Raw genomic sequence first — 15,353 nt, forward strand, 5'->3', positions numbered from 1 at the left:
TCGTCATTTTATCCAAGATTGGGGGGGGGGTGAGACACCCCCACACCCCCCTCTAGCGACGTCCCTGCCTGTGCTGACAACTGGAATTAAAATCGTTGGTCACCAACCAGGCTAAGTACCATCCACTAAAACAAAGGTAAATCATAGATCATAATTTAAAACTGTTTAGCGCCACAGTTTTACCAGAGCACAGCATTACCTAAGAATATCAGTACATCTATACTGTATAGGCTTTTTGCCTTACGTCTTGTACGTGCAAACGTATTAGTATAATCTGCGCATCTGACAGATTGAAAATGGATCGAATGGAATATGAACGAGCGGTCATGAAATTTGAAATTCAACGCTACAATGTAGTAGGTCTACGCAGTAGTCAAATTTTGGATTCGCTAGATAAACAGAAAGTGTCTTATAGCTGTAAGCCGACCAGCAACTTTGTAAAAACAATTACAGACAGTTGGAATATGGTAACAACATAACATAACATAACGGCTAAATCATAGGCATGTCATAGGTCTTGCAGTACAATTGAATGATAGGCTAAAATTAACAGGCCTACTTTTTACAAATTAGCATTTAACTAGTTAAGGACAACTGGCTATAGTTCTCAGTAGTGACTCCAGCTTGTTTAACATTATTTAAACCTACAGGACTCATGGATGGCATTTACTTTAGCCTAAGTGTACTGTCAATCATATGACGCACTTTACAACAAATCTGCCAGTCCCAAATGTATGGTGGTGTATGGTCACTCCTTGAGTCCTACTCCATGAGTCCTAAGTCCTAGTAGCATGGTGACTTCGAAGTTCGGACACTTAAGACTTAAAACACCCCAAAACTAAATCTTCTGGTCTAAATCACCAGAAAATATACTTCATATGGTGGGAGAATTGTGTTATAGTACAATACACGGCCAAACTTTCTTTCCTACAAACTGTTTTGACGTTGTTTTCCAAGAAGATTCTTCGTGATTGTGGAACTGGTATTTCTTTGCTAGAGTATTGCCAAGTTCGGACACGCAACCCACAGTGTGGCGCTGGTGATAAAATTGGTGGCGCAGTTGCTCTTTCAGTAATTATAACAGACTTCATAGATCTTCGTCATTTTATTGACAAATATGTAAGTAATTTCTTGCACACGGGTCATTTTGGAGAGAAAATAACTGTAGCTTCCTACTTTTTGGTGAAATTTGGCTCTTCCTGTAGGTTTTCATGGTGAAATCGTGTATTTCTTACGGTTTCCGAACTTCGCAGTATGCCGAACTTCGCAATACTGACTATACTATATAGCATATCATCTAACTTACTAGCTTCTAAGGTTATGTTATTGCCAAACTTTAGGCCTACAGAGTACATGTATGTAGCTGCACTCAGTCAAAGACACCATTGCTACATTGTTTGAAAGTCAAATTGCAACCATTTTCTCGAAAGCAATTTTAATAATACCTTCCCGACCAAACCAGCTGAAATATATACAATGCAAAAAGGAAACATCAATTTTGTATTATGAGGCACTTTCACAAATTCTTTCACCCATTAACTGGAAGTATACTGTTAAATTTAATGGATGTGTCAAGCAAGAGAATTTTTTATTTGTTTTCACAAGTATAAATATCTCATTCTGGACTACTCTGATCAACATGATGGGGAAATCACACACTATAGTTGAAGAATAAAACTACACAACAGATGCAAAATCAAAGATATAATCATTACCTTTGACCTTTTAAAGTATGTTGATTACTTAACATTGTGAACTTACTGGAAGTGTGAATAGAAGAATGTTACACCCAGGATGTCCATGACAACTTTAAAAGGTTTTTGTGACGATTTATTCACAAAATCAATGCATAGAGTATTTCAGATAATTTTGATAGGCTCAGTATACTTCTGGAGGAATTAAGACCTGATGTTATTGGTGGTACCAAGCTGCTTACATAAAAATGAAAATATTGACAGTGCTATATTAAGTTACCCAGGTTATGTTGTTTATGGGCAGGATAGGGTTGCTACTAATTGAGGTATTGCTGGTGTACATTGTTGTATGTCAGAGTTGTCAGAGTGGCTTTTGCCTTTGGGTTTATTCTAGGCAACATTCATATAAATGAGAAAGTACTAAAATAGTGAAAATTTAGTGAAGTTGTGTCACTTTTGTGCCAAGTTTGAGCTTTGGCTAGGAGGATATTCACCTAGATGTGGTTCTAAATATGCTTTTGTAACTTTTCATAGTATGATGGAACAGATTAGCTCTGTAATGTTCACCAAGCTGATCAAACTAATAATAGTGGTAGGATGGTCCCATACATGTTACAGCTACATTTGGGAGGTGCAAAAGACAGTAAGAATATCTCCTATAAGGCAAGAATGTCCTCATTTTTCTGTTGAGATTTTAAACCACCAAATAGATATCTATTGAGCGGAAAAATGTGAAAAAGAATAGAAATAGACCAATAATTGTGTTAAACTATTAGGATGGAAGAACATCTCTATATTTAATGTTGCCGTGCGTTGTTTGTGGTATTATGGGCTTCATATAGTTTTGTTAACTCTATTATTGAAAACGTATCTATATATACATAAATATATATATATATATACATATATATGTATCAGGCCTCGACAAATATTTTTGAAACTACTCACCAACTGGCGACCGAGTCTAAAATTCTACTCGCCAAAACGTTAAATTTACCCACCATTTTTTCCCGCTAAGTGTTTGTGTGATATAAGCCTATAGGTAGTATGGCCTAACTTATAACACTTTACACTATAGTGCGTTATAGTGTTATTGTTAGTTGTTTACAGCAAACAACGATCTATTTAAATTGTGTTCGTCAAAAGTGTTTAAAACATGATATATATGAAAATATAAAACAGTGAAACATTGTTTATGACTTGCTTTGTAAAAGTGACCACAAAAATAAGCAATGGCATGGCTGACCATCTGTAACTTTCACTGGACATGACATCAGACTACATGCAGTATCAGTGTATGTGTTAGTTTTGTTAACAAGTTAAGATAACACTTGGTACTGACAATTATTTTACATTTGTTTCCTTGAAAGTTCCATTTTTTTACTTATTGACATGTCAGGTAGGCGTTATCGCACGATTGCGTTAACCTACTGACAACGTTGTTTTCATTTGTGCCGATCGTACACACAAGGCACCCAGTTGTCCTTACGCATTTATTTAAGTTTGTTGTATTCCATTTTGGTTACCCCTATCGTACATCATTTAGTTTGAGAGATTAGTATCAAATTAGTTTGGAGCTGGTGAACAGAGCTGTTTCTTAGGACATACTTGTAACAGTGCACTTGATAATTCTACTGTGATGTTTAACATTAGGCCTTTGTTGATTGTAAGCGTATCGTATAAAGGCAGTGAGCGAATGAGCACTCGCCAAAATGTCGAGCGTAATGCATTTTTTGCTCGCCAGTTGCAATTTTTTGTTACACTAAATGCAGTACAAAAGTTTTGCACACCATAAAACATACTTATCTTAAAATTTCATTACTATTTATTCCAATAATTCGGATTTCATTGACTGATGCTTCTAGCTATTTAATTCCCATGCCTGCATGTGTCTATTCAGTTGATCTTTATTCCTCTCAATAATTCATTCTTATTTAATTTTAAACTATGAAACTCTCCATCAAAATTTCGTCAGGACATGTCCTCTTTTCAACCAATTAACCCCCCCACCCCCGGCTATAGTTATTCTTCATCTGGATCTGAAATTTGTCACTCTAATTCAATAGTACTCATTATCGCTGAACGAATATAGAAATTTGAAACTTTGACCTTGGCATTTTTATAACTTAAAAAAAAAATCTACCTCCAAGAACAAGTTAAGAAACAATTTATCATGAGTGAAATTTATAGCAATCTTCCTGGACATCTCTCCTTGACCCACAGAAAGTCCTATATATATTTATAAACCTCCCGCATCGGGGTAATGCTCGGGACTCCACTTAGTCGAATCAGAGTATATCCTCCGTCGGCCTATTGCTTGTCGGGAGGTAAATAATCAATAGAATGTCAATAAGCAAGGTTTGAGGGCAATTTGTTTTGCCAGCCTGGCTTGCTTTTTTAGTCAGTTTACTAATTATCCAGGAAGTATTTTGAGTCGAAATGCAGCCAAGATCTTTAGTATTGGAACTTGGAAACCTCTTATTGTGACAAATTAGGTCTGTGGACATTCAGTGTTAGTGTCATACTACAGTACACGCTGGCTTTTGTCTTCAGCAGATGGAGATCTGGTTTGAAGTTGTGTCAATTAAGGTCAGTTTTCTGAATATTTCTTGTTAAATTCTTGATTTTCTTTACGTTAAATGTTTTTTTTCAAACGGTACAAAGTTGCTGTGAAAAGAACGGTTTTATATTCGTGAGTAGAGAAAAAGATGGGTAATTAACTTCAAATATTGATCATGTCAGTGTTTCCAAGTACATGTGCATCTGTCTCAATCTGGTGGTATCAATAACGTACGGTTCCTGAAAAGGTGGTTCGCCAAAATGTGTCTCTCTGCAGGAAGAATGGAATATTAAAAGTTTGAATATTTATATACATTTGTGGGATTCCTCGAGGCTCTGATCCATAATGTTATTAAAATAAAAATAAAACTGTTAGCAAACTGCTTATCCACTAGAGAGCCTGTGTAAGAGAATGTGTAAAAGTAAATTGGCCTGACGTTTCGATCCTAGCAGGATCTTCTTGTTATTCTTGGGCATTGATGATTAATAGATAATTAAATAGCCTTGTGTGTTTATAACTACTTTTACAGCAGCAATAGAACACAGGTTGTCAAAATTTTGATATTTTAATATACTGTTATTTAAATTATTCCCAGCCTTTGAGGATTACTAAAATAGATAATTGAATATCTGGGTGTGGGTGCACTACTTTCACATTGGCAGTAAAACATAGTTTGTCAAAATTTGAGCAGTGGTGACAGTGTTTTGAACTTTCTAACATATTTCAGGTCGATACTGTTGACATGATTTCAGAAGCTGGGCCCAGATTCATGGTCCCATATTCTACTTTTGACAGGTGTTGATGTTGCCGGTCAATTTGAATTTTACAAGTACAGGTAGCATAATAAAAATCTTGAACTGGCAAACTGTAGTCATCACTATGACCATTTTTCCAATGTGATTGCAAGAATATTGTTTTCTATGAAATTAATAGTGCAACTGAGGCAATTTTTAACATCTCAAGTGCATTAGAATTAGCGTGTACCAACGTATAAATTTATCCGGTTGAAAAATGCTATGGAAATTGCAAAAATTGCTATACAAATTCAGAGATGTGTAACAGTTTATGTACACAGAAACCAAAGTATGTGTAAGAGACAAACTTGAGAGCCCTTGAAACTGCTACACAAAATTTAAACGCTAAATTATTCATTGTATATTACGGGTAGTGTTGTACTTGTACAGTTTACATTGCAGTTCCGGTATAAGAACAAGGCAAGAAAATCCCCCCCAAATTCAACTGTAATCCCCCCCCCCCCCCCTATTGAGCAACTGTTGCCTCCTCCTAGTTTACTATGCCAAAATATTAACTTTTGCTCTCACTCTGAATGTTGTTAACACCAGCTGTTTTTCCAGAAGGACACCCTCGACCCCTACGGGCAGAGCGCTGTCATACGTTTATGGTATTGTTGCTTGCAAATTAATCATGCTTGCGATTTAAGCTTGTGCATGCTTGCAGAAGGAGCTTGTGCAAGCTTGCACAAATATCCACGTAGGCTTACCAAAATATGCTTTTATGCACAAGCTTCCAAGAGTTCATGCAGGAAGGAGGTCTGATGTAGACATGGTTACATGTGTTAGAAATCTCTTATATCCACTTGACATAACATTGTAACAACTTAATATTCATGGTTAACGGTCTCTTCATGTAAGCCGGGTGGGGTGAGGGAGGGGGACTGGGGTTGAGATTTGATCAAGTTGTTTGGTTTTCTTGCCCAGACTGTACCTTGACCTTGACTGTACCTTGACCATAGTATCTGCTTTATCCAAAAAACTAAACCAGTGGCCTTGTCAGTGTGTGTCCCCATTAATTTAGTTTCTACATCAGTGTTCATAGAATATGTGATCGAAAGATTTACATAATTCAGTTATATTCGCGTAACGTCAGAAGCCACCATTTAAATGAAAAGTGAAATGCACAAGTCAAACGTACAATACCAATTCATCCCCTTTAAAGAGTAATATTTTTGTGTTGATAAAAATTACTAATAGCGATGAGAGCCAAAATATCATTTATAGTACGTTGCTTTTATTGAGATGATTGAAAACAGCTCGGTTTGTTTACATATGTACTTTGAATTAAAATATTAAAATAAAAACAAAGTTAGAATCACTCTAAAAATGATAGAAGATTGGTAAAATGTAATAACTTAGCTGCTTACATTTTAAGCAATTTTCTTTGTGTGTTGGAAACGTGTAAACAACAGGTTTGATGAAAACCTGATCCGTGTGCTGTACCGTTGATGCATTAACACTGGTAATATGTATGTGTGTTGTGTATATATGACCTGTTATGTCTCTTTATTATGACAGATAATAGCAGTGTTCCTTGTAGCATTAAATTGAGTCAAAGTGTATTTTTAAATAATGAAAAAAAAAGAACTAAAATTCAGAAATGTTTCAATTTGTTATTTGGAATGTGGCCAAAAATGGTGAGAGTGTTAGGGTGACTTAATTTTGAGATTTGCATGGAATCTTTAATTTTACTTGCTAATCAATTAATTTAATTGGCTAAAAATATCTTTGAGAGGGTTTCCTAGTGTGATCAAGTGTAACTTTACTTTTGTGCAATACTTGGTAAGGTTGTTACAATTGTTAAAACTTGATGATGAAAAATCCAATAAAAATTATTTTGTTTCACAAATTCTGACAGATATGCCTACTGAACGTTGTTGCATGCATGGGAAAATTATATTTCAAAGTTTTTTACGAAAAAAATGGCTGACATTTTTTAAAATGTGATCCATGAACTTTATCTTTTAATCAATTTCTTTGTGTTTTGTCTGTTCCATATGCTGAAATTCTTTTGCCCTCTCCTGAAATGATCTTCGGTGGCAGAGGATATATATATCGATCGGCATCTCCCCGCCTAAAGCCATTGCACATTGTTATCTCAGTGTGTATTTAAGCGATCTGAATCCTGTTCTTCTATTATGTTCTACTATGAAATATACCGGTGCCAGCATACAATCGTAATTCCCATTCAGAGGAGGATAATTTAAAAAAAAATATATATGTAGACCCATAGTCTTTCACGAGCAATTTTTTTGTCTATTCTCCCGCCAAACTTTTGACCTTGACATTCAATTAAACTCATTTTTTTTCTCCATCAGGGACTATAAGCTTTTATGCTATTTAAAAATGGAACCATGATCTGGGGCAAATTTTGTTATCTAACGACACGAATTTAGTTTGACTGATCTTGTTATTAGAAGTTGGTCCTCATTTTCTGGATCAAGGTATTAATTGGTAAGGGCAAAAGTTTTTTTACTCAAGCTGCTGGAATTATTATGGAGAAGATGGGTCGATTTCTGAAGCAAATACGGATCAGACATAAAATACAAAGAAAGACAATGAAAGGGTAAAGGTCATGGATGGTTTTCAAAAATAAGAACCATCTATTTGAAAACTTTGAAACTAAGGACAGTCTAGACCTCAATTGGGTCAGAAGTAACTTGAGATCAAAGCCTTTTTGGTCATGCATACATGTCCAATTAGGTTGGATGCCCCATATGTAGTTTTAAACTTATATAATCTAACTTTTCATCACATTTTTCAATTCTACTCTAAAAGGTGAATTTAATCTAAGATAGAGAAATAAATATGCAGGGTTATGTCATGTCACATCATTAATTTATAGTATGTAATAAATTTGGGATTTTAAAAGTGACTTTATGGAGGAAGTTTACTACATCAAGAAGACTGATTTGTATGATCAGGTGAAAGTAAGATGGGGCGATAAGGAGTTGATTGAATCGGTGCATCGTAGAGGAAACTTTTCCCTTACAGATAAGACGAGCTTGCAGCATGCATGAACCATTCTTGTTTACGATTTAAGCTTGCGCATGCTTACAATTTAAGTATCTGTATGCTTGCAATTGTAGGCTTGCGCATGCTTGAGATTTAAGCTTGCACATGCTTGAAGAAATATTCGTCTAAAGGGAGTGAAGAGTCACGCACAAAGAAACGTCTGATGCCGGTAATCTGACCTAGTTTTGAATGAGGTGTAACAGAAGTGTTAGACACCACCATCGATCCCAGAAAATACACACACAGCTTGCTACCGTTGGTAATTAGACACAAGTGTACAGTCAATACATGCAGCTATGGTCAATACCAACAACACAGTGTACATAGCAGCAATGGACATCTCAGGTCCAGATAAAAGATAACAAGGTATCACCTTTCATTACTGTCTGCATCATGTAGCTACAAGAAAAAACTTCACTTGCAATCAACAGAAAGTTAACTTTTTTCAGAGGGTGGCAAGCGGTTTGGGGCGAGTCTTCAATGCCTTTAAGCTAACCAAAAGATGCTTGCACAGGGCACCAAATAGAGACTGCAAGCTTATAGTCTGTGCATGCTTGCTGTTTGCTTGTCGCATGCTTGCAGTTGAAACATAAGTGAACTAGTACGCTTGCGCAAGCATGCATTCTTATCAAAGATTTGAAGCGTGCGTGCTCTAGCCAGAGGAAGTGATTGAATTATTTTGAAATTTGACTATAAGGATCAGTTGGGGATTGGGTGGATGTTGAAACTTTTAAATAAGTAATTAATCTGTGAACACATTAACATTTGTATATTCTTATTTGGGAGAGACAAGGGGAGGTAGGATGACTTGATGGAGCAGTAAAAGTGACAGATGTTAATTGGCAACGCTATAGCTTTTAACTCTGGAAACATTGAAATTTGGTAAAATGTTTGTGTGAATGCTGAGAACAGCCAAGCTACAGTTACTATGAAATAATACAACGTCTTATTCCTTCTCTTGTTTTAATTATCTCTTGGACAGTCAAGGCCTCTTTTAAAAACTATTACATGACTACTCCTTAATCAGAGGCAGGTGCTCTTCTCCCTCCCATCGCCCACCTCTAAATGTAAAGTAACACAAATATATAAAATTGACAAGTTCTTAGATGAGCCAAATTATTGTATCTTGAAATTTAGTCCTTATACTCCTCTTTGTACAGTGGCATATTGGAAGACAGATGTTTTCCAAGGTTGTAATGCTACAATTAATTTTATCTTGACTATTTTAACAACCCTTTATGGCTCACAAATTCTTTTTTTTTTTTCCCCGTAAATATGAAACTTTAAGTAAATATATATTTTAGCATCATTCCCCAGTGAGAAATAAATACATATATCAGGATTCAACCAAAAATTGGAAAAAAACATTTGTTGAATTACAACGGTCTTAATTCCGATTGGGGAGAAAAAAAATACTTGTTTATTCAAACCTTCTCGTTCTTATTCTGAAAGTGTGAACATGGGCCCACGGATTGATGAAAGTAACTTTCGTGATGAACAGTTCTTTATAATGAAATTTCATTGAAGCGGAAAGAAGTTTGTCTCTAGGAAGGATTAGATAAATTACCATGACCATTGGATTATGTGTGTTTGTTTTGACACATCTTATTCCATGTGCCAGAGCATGTGTACATTCTCTGCTCTTTTGTAATCTTCACAGATGAGTATAAAGTTACAGGGGTGTGGGAAGATCATCTCAAAACTGACCAGGGATTCCGTTTCCTACAACACCGGTGAGTATAATGTTAGATTAAAAGAAAAAATGTTCAAATTGCCAATTTTCATACTAGACATTTACTGTGGCTTAAATTTAAATACCTGGTGATATGTGAAGCTTTATTATTTTTTGTGTGCGATACTAAAAAACTGTAATTGGCACGTAAGTTTGCAAGACTGTGGCATATATGTATACTTAAAGATAGCAGCCATATTTTTTAGCATTTTCTAAAGATTGTAGTTGGTGGATCGATGGGGGCAGATTAAGGTTGCATGCATTGAAAGTTGTGTCATGACATTCCAGTGGTGAGCAGGAGGAGTGGGGGGGGGTTGGAGTGGGGGGGAGAGGGCCTTCAGTGTTTTTGTTGTACACATTTCAGTCTTGAGTTTTGTTGAAAGAAGCCATGTGACAGATTACTGATGGACTTGGAAATATATAATTGCAGGGAAGAATTTTGAAGGCTCTGAAACTTGTTTGCCTCTTACAAAATACTACAGTTCCTGACACGTGTAAAAAGCAGCTAGAAACATCTTTGGACCAGTATAAATTTCACCATGATTGCTTATCATTTTGTTTTGCAATACCACATAAATGATTTCCCGGGTACACTACGTTTTATCTGAATAGTTCTGAGTGTCATGAGCATGATTTGTGAATTCAGAAAAGTTTTATAATGTGCACATTCTGTATGAAGTGAGTTTTTCTGTTAAATTATTGATGCATTCATGTGTTAGGGTAATATCCGAGACATACATTTTTAATACTTTTTTGAAATATTTTACCGTAATTTGAACCTCTAGCATTTACTTTCTGTGAATACATAGAACCAAAGATGACAATTCTTCCCGTACTTGGCCTGATTTTTCTCTTTTTTCTTATTTGGTCACTTTATCATCATAGTTAACAAATGTCTTACACCTGCTTTATGTGGGTACTTGATGGTAGTGGTGACTTCATTGCACCATCTATTCACATATTACATGCATTGATCAGAATAGGTTCAGAGTGAGTAGCCAAACGCAGAGGTATACTACTTTAAGAGGTGATCTTATCAATTCCTTTTTAGCTCTTTCCCATGCAACAATAAGCTGATGCTAGAGAAACATCTTTAGCTAATTCTTATGGCTTCATTGTAACGACCCAACTTTAACTTGCTGTTTCACTACTAAGACTTGCTTTGGTTTCTTTTTTCGCTTGAAACGGAAGTGATTTGTTAAAGAGTTATCTCTCCAATGATCTAACATTTGTCACAATTAAAGCCACTGTTCATGACCAGACTTTTAAAGGGAAAGACTCATCTTATCCCTTTAGATAGACTTCCCTTGATTCAATTTACACAATGACATATGCCTACAGTAACCCAGTTTTTATCAGCATTGTTCTTCCCCTTTTAATAGTGACTATTGATTTGAAAGAGATTCAGAGAGTTCCAAAAGTTTCAGAAAATGTTAAAATGATTCTAATTGGTTGAGATATGCAAGCCATTGGACAAGACATTGGCAAATCTTTGTAGATTCTTTGTAGATTTGCATCAAGTAAATGACTCCAAATCACATCAGAGCATGTATATAACACTATAACAGTACATTGCATGTACGTCCTACTTCACAGGTTTTACATGTATACAGCATCTATGAGTCAGAGATCTAACTGATAACTCTAACATTTTACATGATTTATGTGCACAAATTTGTGCCACAAGGAACTGATGCAGAAAGTGACTTCCAAAAAAACAAAATTATTGTTCCATGAATAATATTGTCTCCTTAATTTCTTATTACGCTAAGAGGAAAAAAAGTACCACTTCACTTTTTGAGATTCAGTCATCATTTGATATGCTAATAATAGCAGTACTTTTACAAGTTTTGTGATGGTACACACGGTGTAATGAAGAATCAAAGATTCTTAAATGCATTGTCATGTTTCTGAACCTAGTGGGTATAGAGCATCATTGAAAAATGAGATGTATAATATATATAAGAGATTAAAATACCAGCTTCCCCCCCCCCTCCCCCTCCTTCCCTCCCCTGGAAGTCTTCAGAGAGAGTGTTGCAAGCAAATAAAGACACTACTTATGAAATGGAATGGGTAGGGTATACTTTGTGAATGTAAGGCTACGTGATGTATCATATTCATTGCAAAGCTATGAATCTTTTAGAGTTTAGGTTGCATTTAATCTGTAATTCCCTTTGTACATTGAATTTAATGTGAATCCAATTCATGGTTGCTTAATGCAATCTCTATTCATTTGCTTGAAGATCAATTTAATCTTTAGGTGAAGTGCATATTATGCAAATGGTCTGGATGAAGTTTGAAAGCCTCTACCCCCCTCTGCCCCCCTCCCTTTGTACCTCACTTAACACAGGGAATATGAATATGCATTTTAATGTCATTAATGGATAATAAGGCCTTAGGGCATAACATGCAAGGAAAACAAAACATTTGTAAGATAAAACAGAAATTTGTAGACTTTTCCTTTTGGCAGTGCATCTTTATTGAAACTGATAGAGAGACACCAGAAAGAGAGTGACTATAATTACCAAGTTGTCTTTGGATACATATTTATTCACAGACCTGTGGGCAATTCGGAATAATGGGAAATTTCCCTAGCCCTGCTCCTTATCCTTAAATGAATAAAATCAAGTAAACTCCTTATCGAAAATCTTTTTGATGTATTCAAAAGGACACATCTAAGTTCACCAAACAGAAACAGTTAAAGGCATTGAAGACTCGCCCCAAACCGTGTGCGGCCATCTGAAAAAGTTAACTTTCTGTCGCTTGCAAGTGACGTTTTGTTCGTGTCACTACAAAATGCAGACAGTAATGAAACGTGATACCTTGTTATATTTAGCTGGACCTGAGATGTCCATCGCTGTATCGTTCATACACTGTGCTGTGGGTATTGACCGCAGCTGTATGTACTGACTGTACACTAGTGTCTAATTACCGATGGTAGCAAGCTGTGTGTGTATTTTCTGGGATCGATGGTGGTGTCTAACACTCCTGTTACACCTCATTCGAAAGTAGGTCAGATTACTGGCATTAGACGTTTCTTTTTGGGCGAGTCTTCACACCATTTAAAGGGATGTGTACTCAATGAGCTTGAGATGAACCGTGGTAACACATAGCTGAAAACAGACAATTCATGGGGAGGTGTATGAGTAATTACCAAGCTTTGTATGAAGGTTCAGCAAGAGGTCCTGAACTGAATGGGGTTGGCCTATTGAATGCCAATGTTACAAAAGATTAGCTAGGAGATGTTAATTTTCATGCAGCAATGACTAAACATCTCTATAGCTGTAATGTAATTTTGTTACATTAATGTTGAATGTTGCAGATTTCAATATTTTGATGAGACTCAAATGTGTTTTCAGTTGTCTTTCATACACTTGTTTAAGTTTGTGGATTTTATGACTAACTGTACATGTCCTTGATAGATATTTTAAGTCTCTAGTTTGCATGATAGAGTTAATACAGAGATACCTATGGCTGTGCCATGAATTTTCATAGCTACATTTGATTCGGCACAGTTTCCATACAATATATATGCAGAATACATGCATTTGCTGTATGAATTCGTGGCTATAAGAATGACACAGCCACTTTAATAAAATTTTAGCTGATTACAAACAGGCACTATTGATAAGACATTTGCCTTAAGTACTGTATATAAATTAAGAGGAGAAAACATGCGTCATGCCAACAACATTGATAAACAAAGTAACTCTGAAATAAAGAATAGAGATTATTAACTTTTGTATCATTGCTATATATAGCTTGGAGTGCCATCTACCTAGCTGATGATTTCTTGCTGTGAAGCATCTGTTGATGATGATGATGATGATAATGATGATGATGATGATGATGATGATGATGATGATGATGATGATGATGATGGTGGTGATGATGGTGATGATGGTGATGATGATGATGATGATGGTGATGATGGTGATGATGATGGTGGTGATGATGGTGATGATGGTGATGATGATGATGATGGTGGTGATGATGGTGATGATGATGATGATGATGATGATGGTGGTGATGATGGTGATGATGGTGATGATGATGATGATGATGATGGTGATGATGGTGATGATGGTGATGATGATGATGATGATGATGGTGGTGATGATGGTGATGATGGTGATGATGGTGATGATGGTGATGATGGTGATGATGGTGATGATGATGATGATGATGATGATGGTGGTGATGATGGTGATGATGGTGATGATGGTGATGATGATGATGATGATGATGGTGGTGATGATGGTGATGATGGTGATGATGGTGGTGATGGTGGTGGTGGTGGTGATGGTGGTGGTGATGGTGATGATGGTGATGATGATGATGATGATGATGGTGGTGATGATGGTGATGATGGTGATGATGGTGATGATGATGATGATGGTGGTGATGATGGTGATGATGGTGGTGATGGTGGTGATGGTGGTGGTGGTGGTGATGGTGGTGGTGATGGTGGTGGTGATGATGGTGATGATAGTGATGATGGTGATGATAGTGATGATGGTGGTGGTGATGATAGTGATGATAGTGATGATGGTGATGATGGTGATGATAGTGATGATAGTGATGGTGGTGAGGGCTCTGTTGATGCTTGTAGCACATACTATACAAAGGACTTATGATAAACAATTAGGATTTGAGTAGATATATGTGTGTGATACAAATGTGATACTGTAGCTTATAAGTAACAAGGCATTTGATAGTAATAAGTCTTAGCAGCAGGAATGGTCTGTAATGAATTAATCTGAATTATGTAGAACACTGGGCAGTTGGGGATTAGTTGTCCATTAAGTAGGTCACATATCTGTAATAGACAGGATCAAGGGGAGGATGGTGGGGTGGGGATGGGGTAGGGGAGGGTGTGTGATGGTGGTACAGATGGAAGATTGAATTTTTTTGAAAGGTTTAAGGGAAATATTCATGTTGGACAAAATGCAATTTGGTTCTATTCATTAACCACAGCTGGCAATTGCAGAGGTGTCAGAACTAAGCCAGTGTGTGGGAGGGGCTTAAGGGAGAGTAAGTGTTGCTGAATGTTGAGGGGTATGTCTCACACATTACTGATTTCACTTTCATTTGTGTACGTACGTACTTAGTGAACAGATTTCATGCATTCATTGTAGCAATAAAAGTTTTGATATTGTTGTCCGTCAAGTGGTTTCTTTTAGTTAGAAAGTTTCAGATCTTCCAAATAGGGACTCTTTCCCTAGACACCACACTATTACTGTGTCATTTTAAAAAGGAACCATTGGCCTGTTTATCACTTTGGCCATTGACTCTTTCAATGTTCAAGCAATGACAGGCAACAAGCTAAGTCTGTAAATATCTTCCCCTCCAACTTCCTTTGTCCTATATCCTTAAAGAACAAAATATATGATGTCCTTTTTCTATATTGATTGTATGAAAAATTGATGAAACATCCATGCAAGCTATGTAGTAAAAAATGCTTCTATAGTAAATGTTGTCATCGAAAGCTGATGATTTAACACCTTGCCATGTTGAATATTACAAATCACTCGAACTGAAATAATAGAGAGAGAAAT

At 36.2% G+C, this 15,353-nt stretch overlaps 1 protein-coding gene across 1 annotated transcript in view; it reads left to right on the forward strand.

Moving 5' to 3' along the window:
• The first annotated feature begins 280 nt into the window (after positions 1–280).
• The window catches only part of LOC139963471 (uncharacterized), a 119,685-nt gene continuing 104,612 nt past the window's right edge, over positions 281–15,353 (forward strand). Inside the window, exons 1-2 of the mRNA XM_071964266.1 lie at positions 281–417; positions 9,724–9,796. Of these exons, the coding sequence (XP_071820367.1) occupies positions 297–417; positions 9,724–9,796 (194 nt within the window). The 5' untranslated portion in view covers positions 281–296. The remainder of the gene's footprint in view (positions 418–9,723; positions 9,797–15,353) is intronic.

Source organism: Apostichopus japonicus, chromosome 22 (assembly GCF_037975245.1).
Source record: "Apostichopus japonicus isolate 1M-3 chromosome 22, ASM3797524v1, whole genome shotgun sequence".
Taxonomy (NCBI): Eukaryota; Metazoa; Echinodermata; class Holothuroidea; order Aspidochirotida; family Stichopodidae; genus Apostichopus; species Apostichopus japonicus.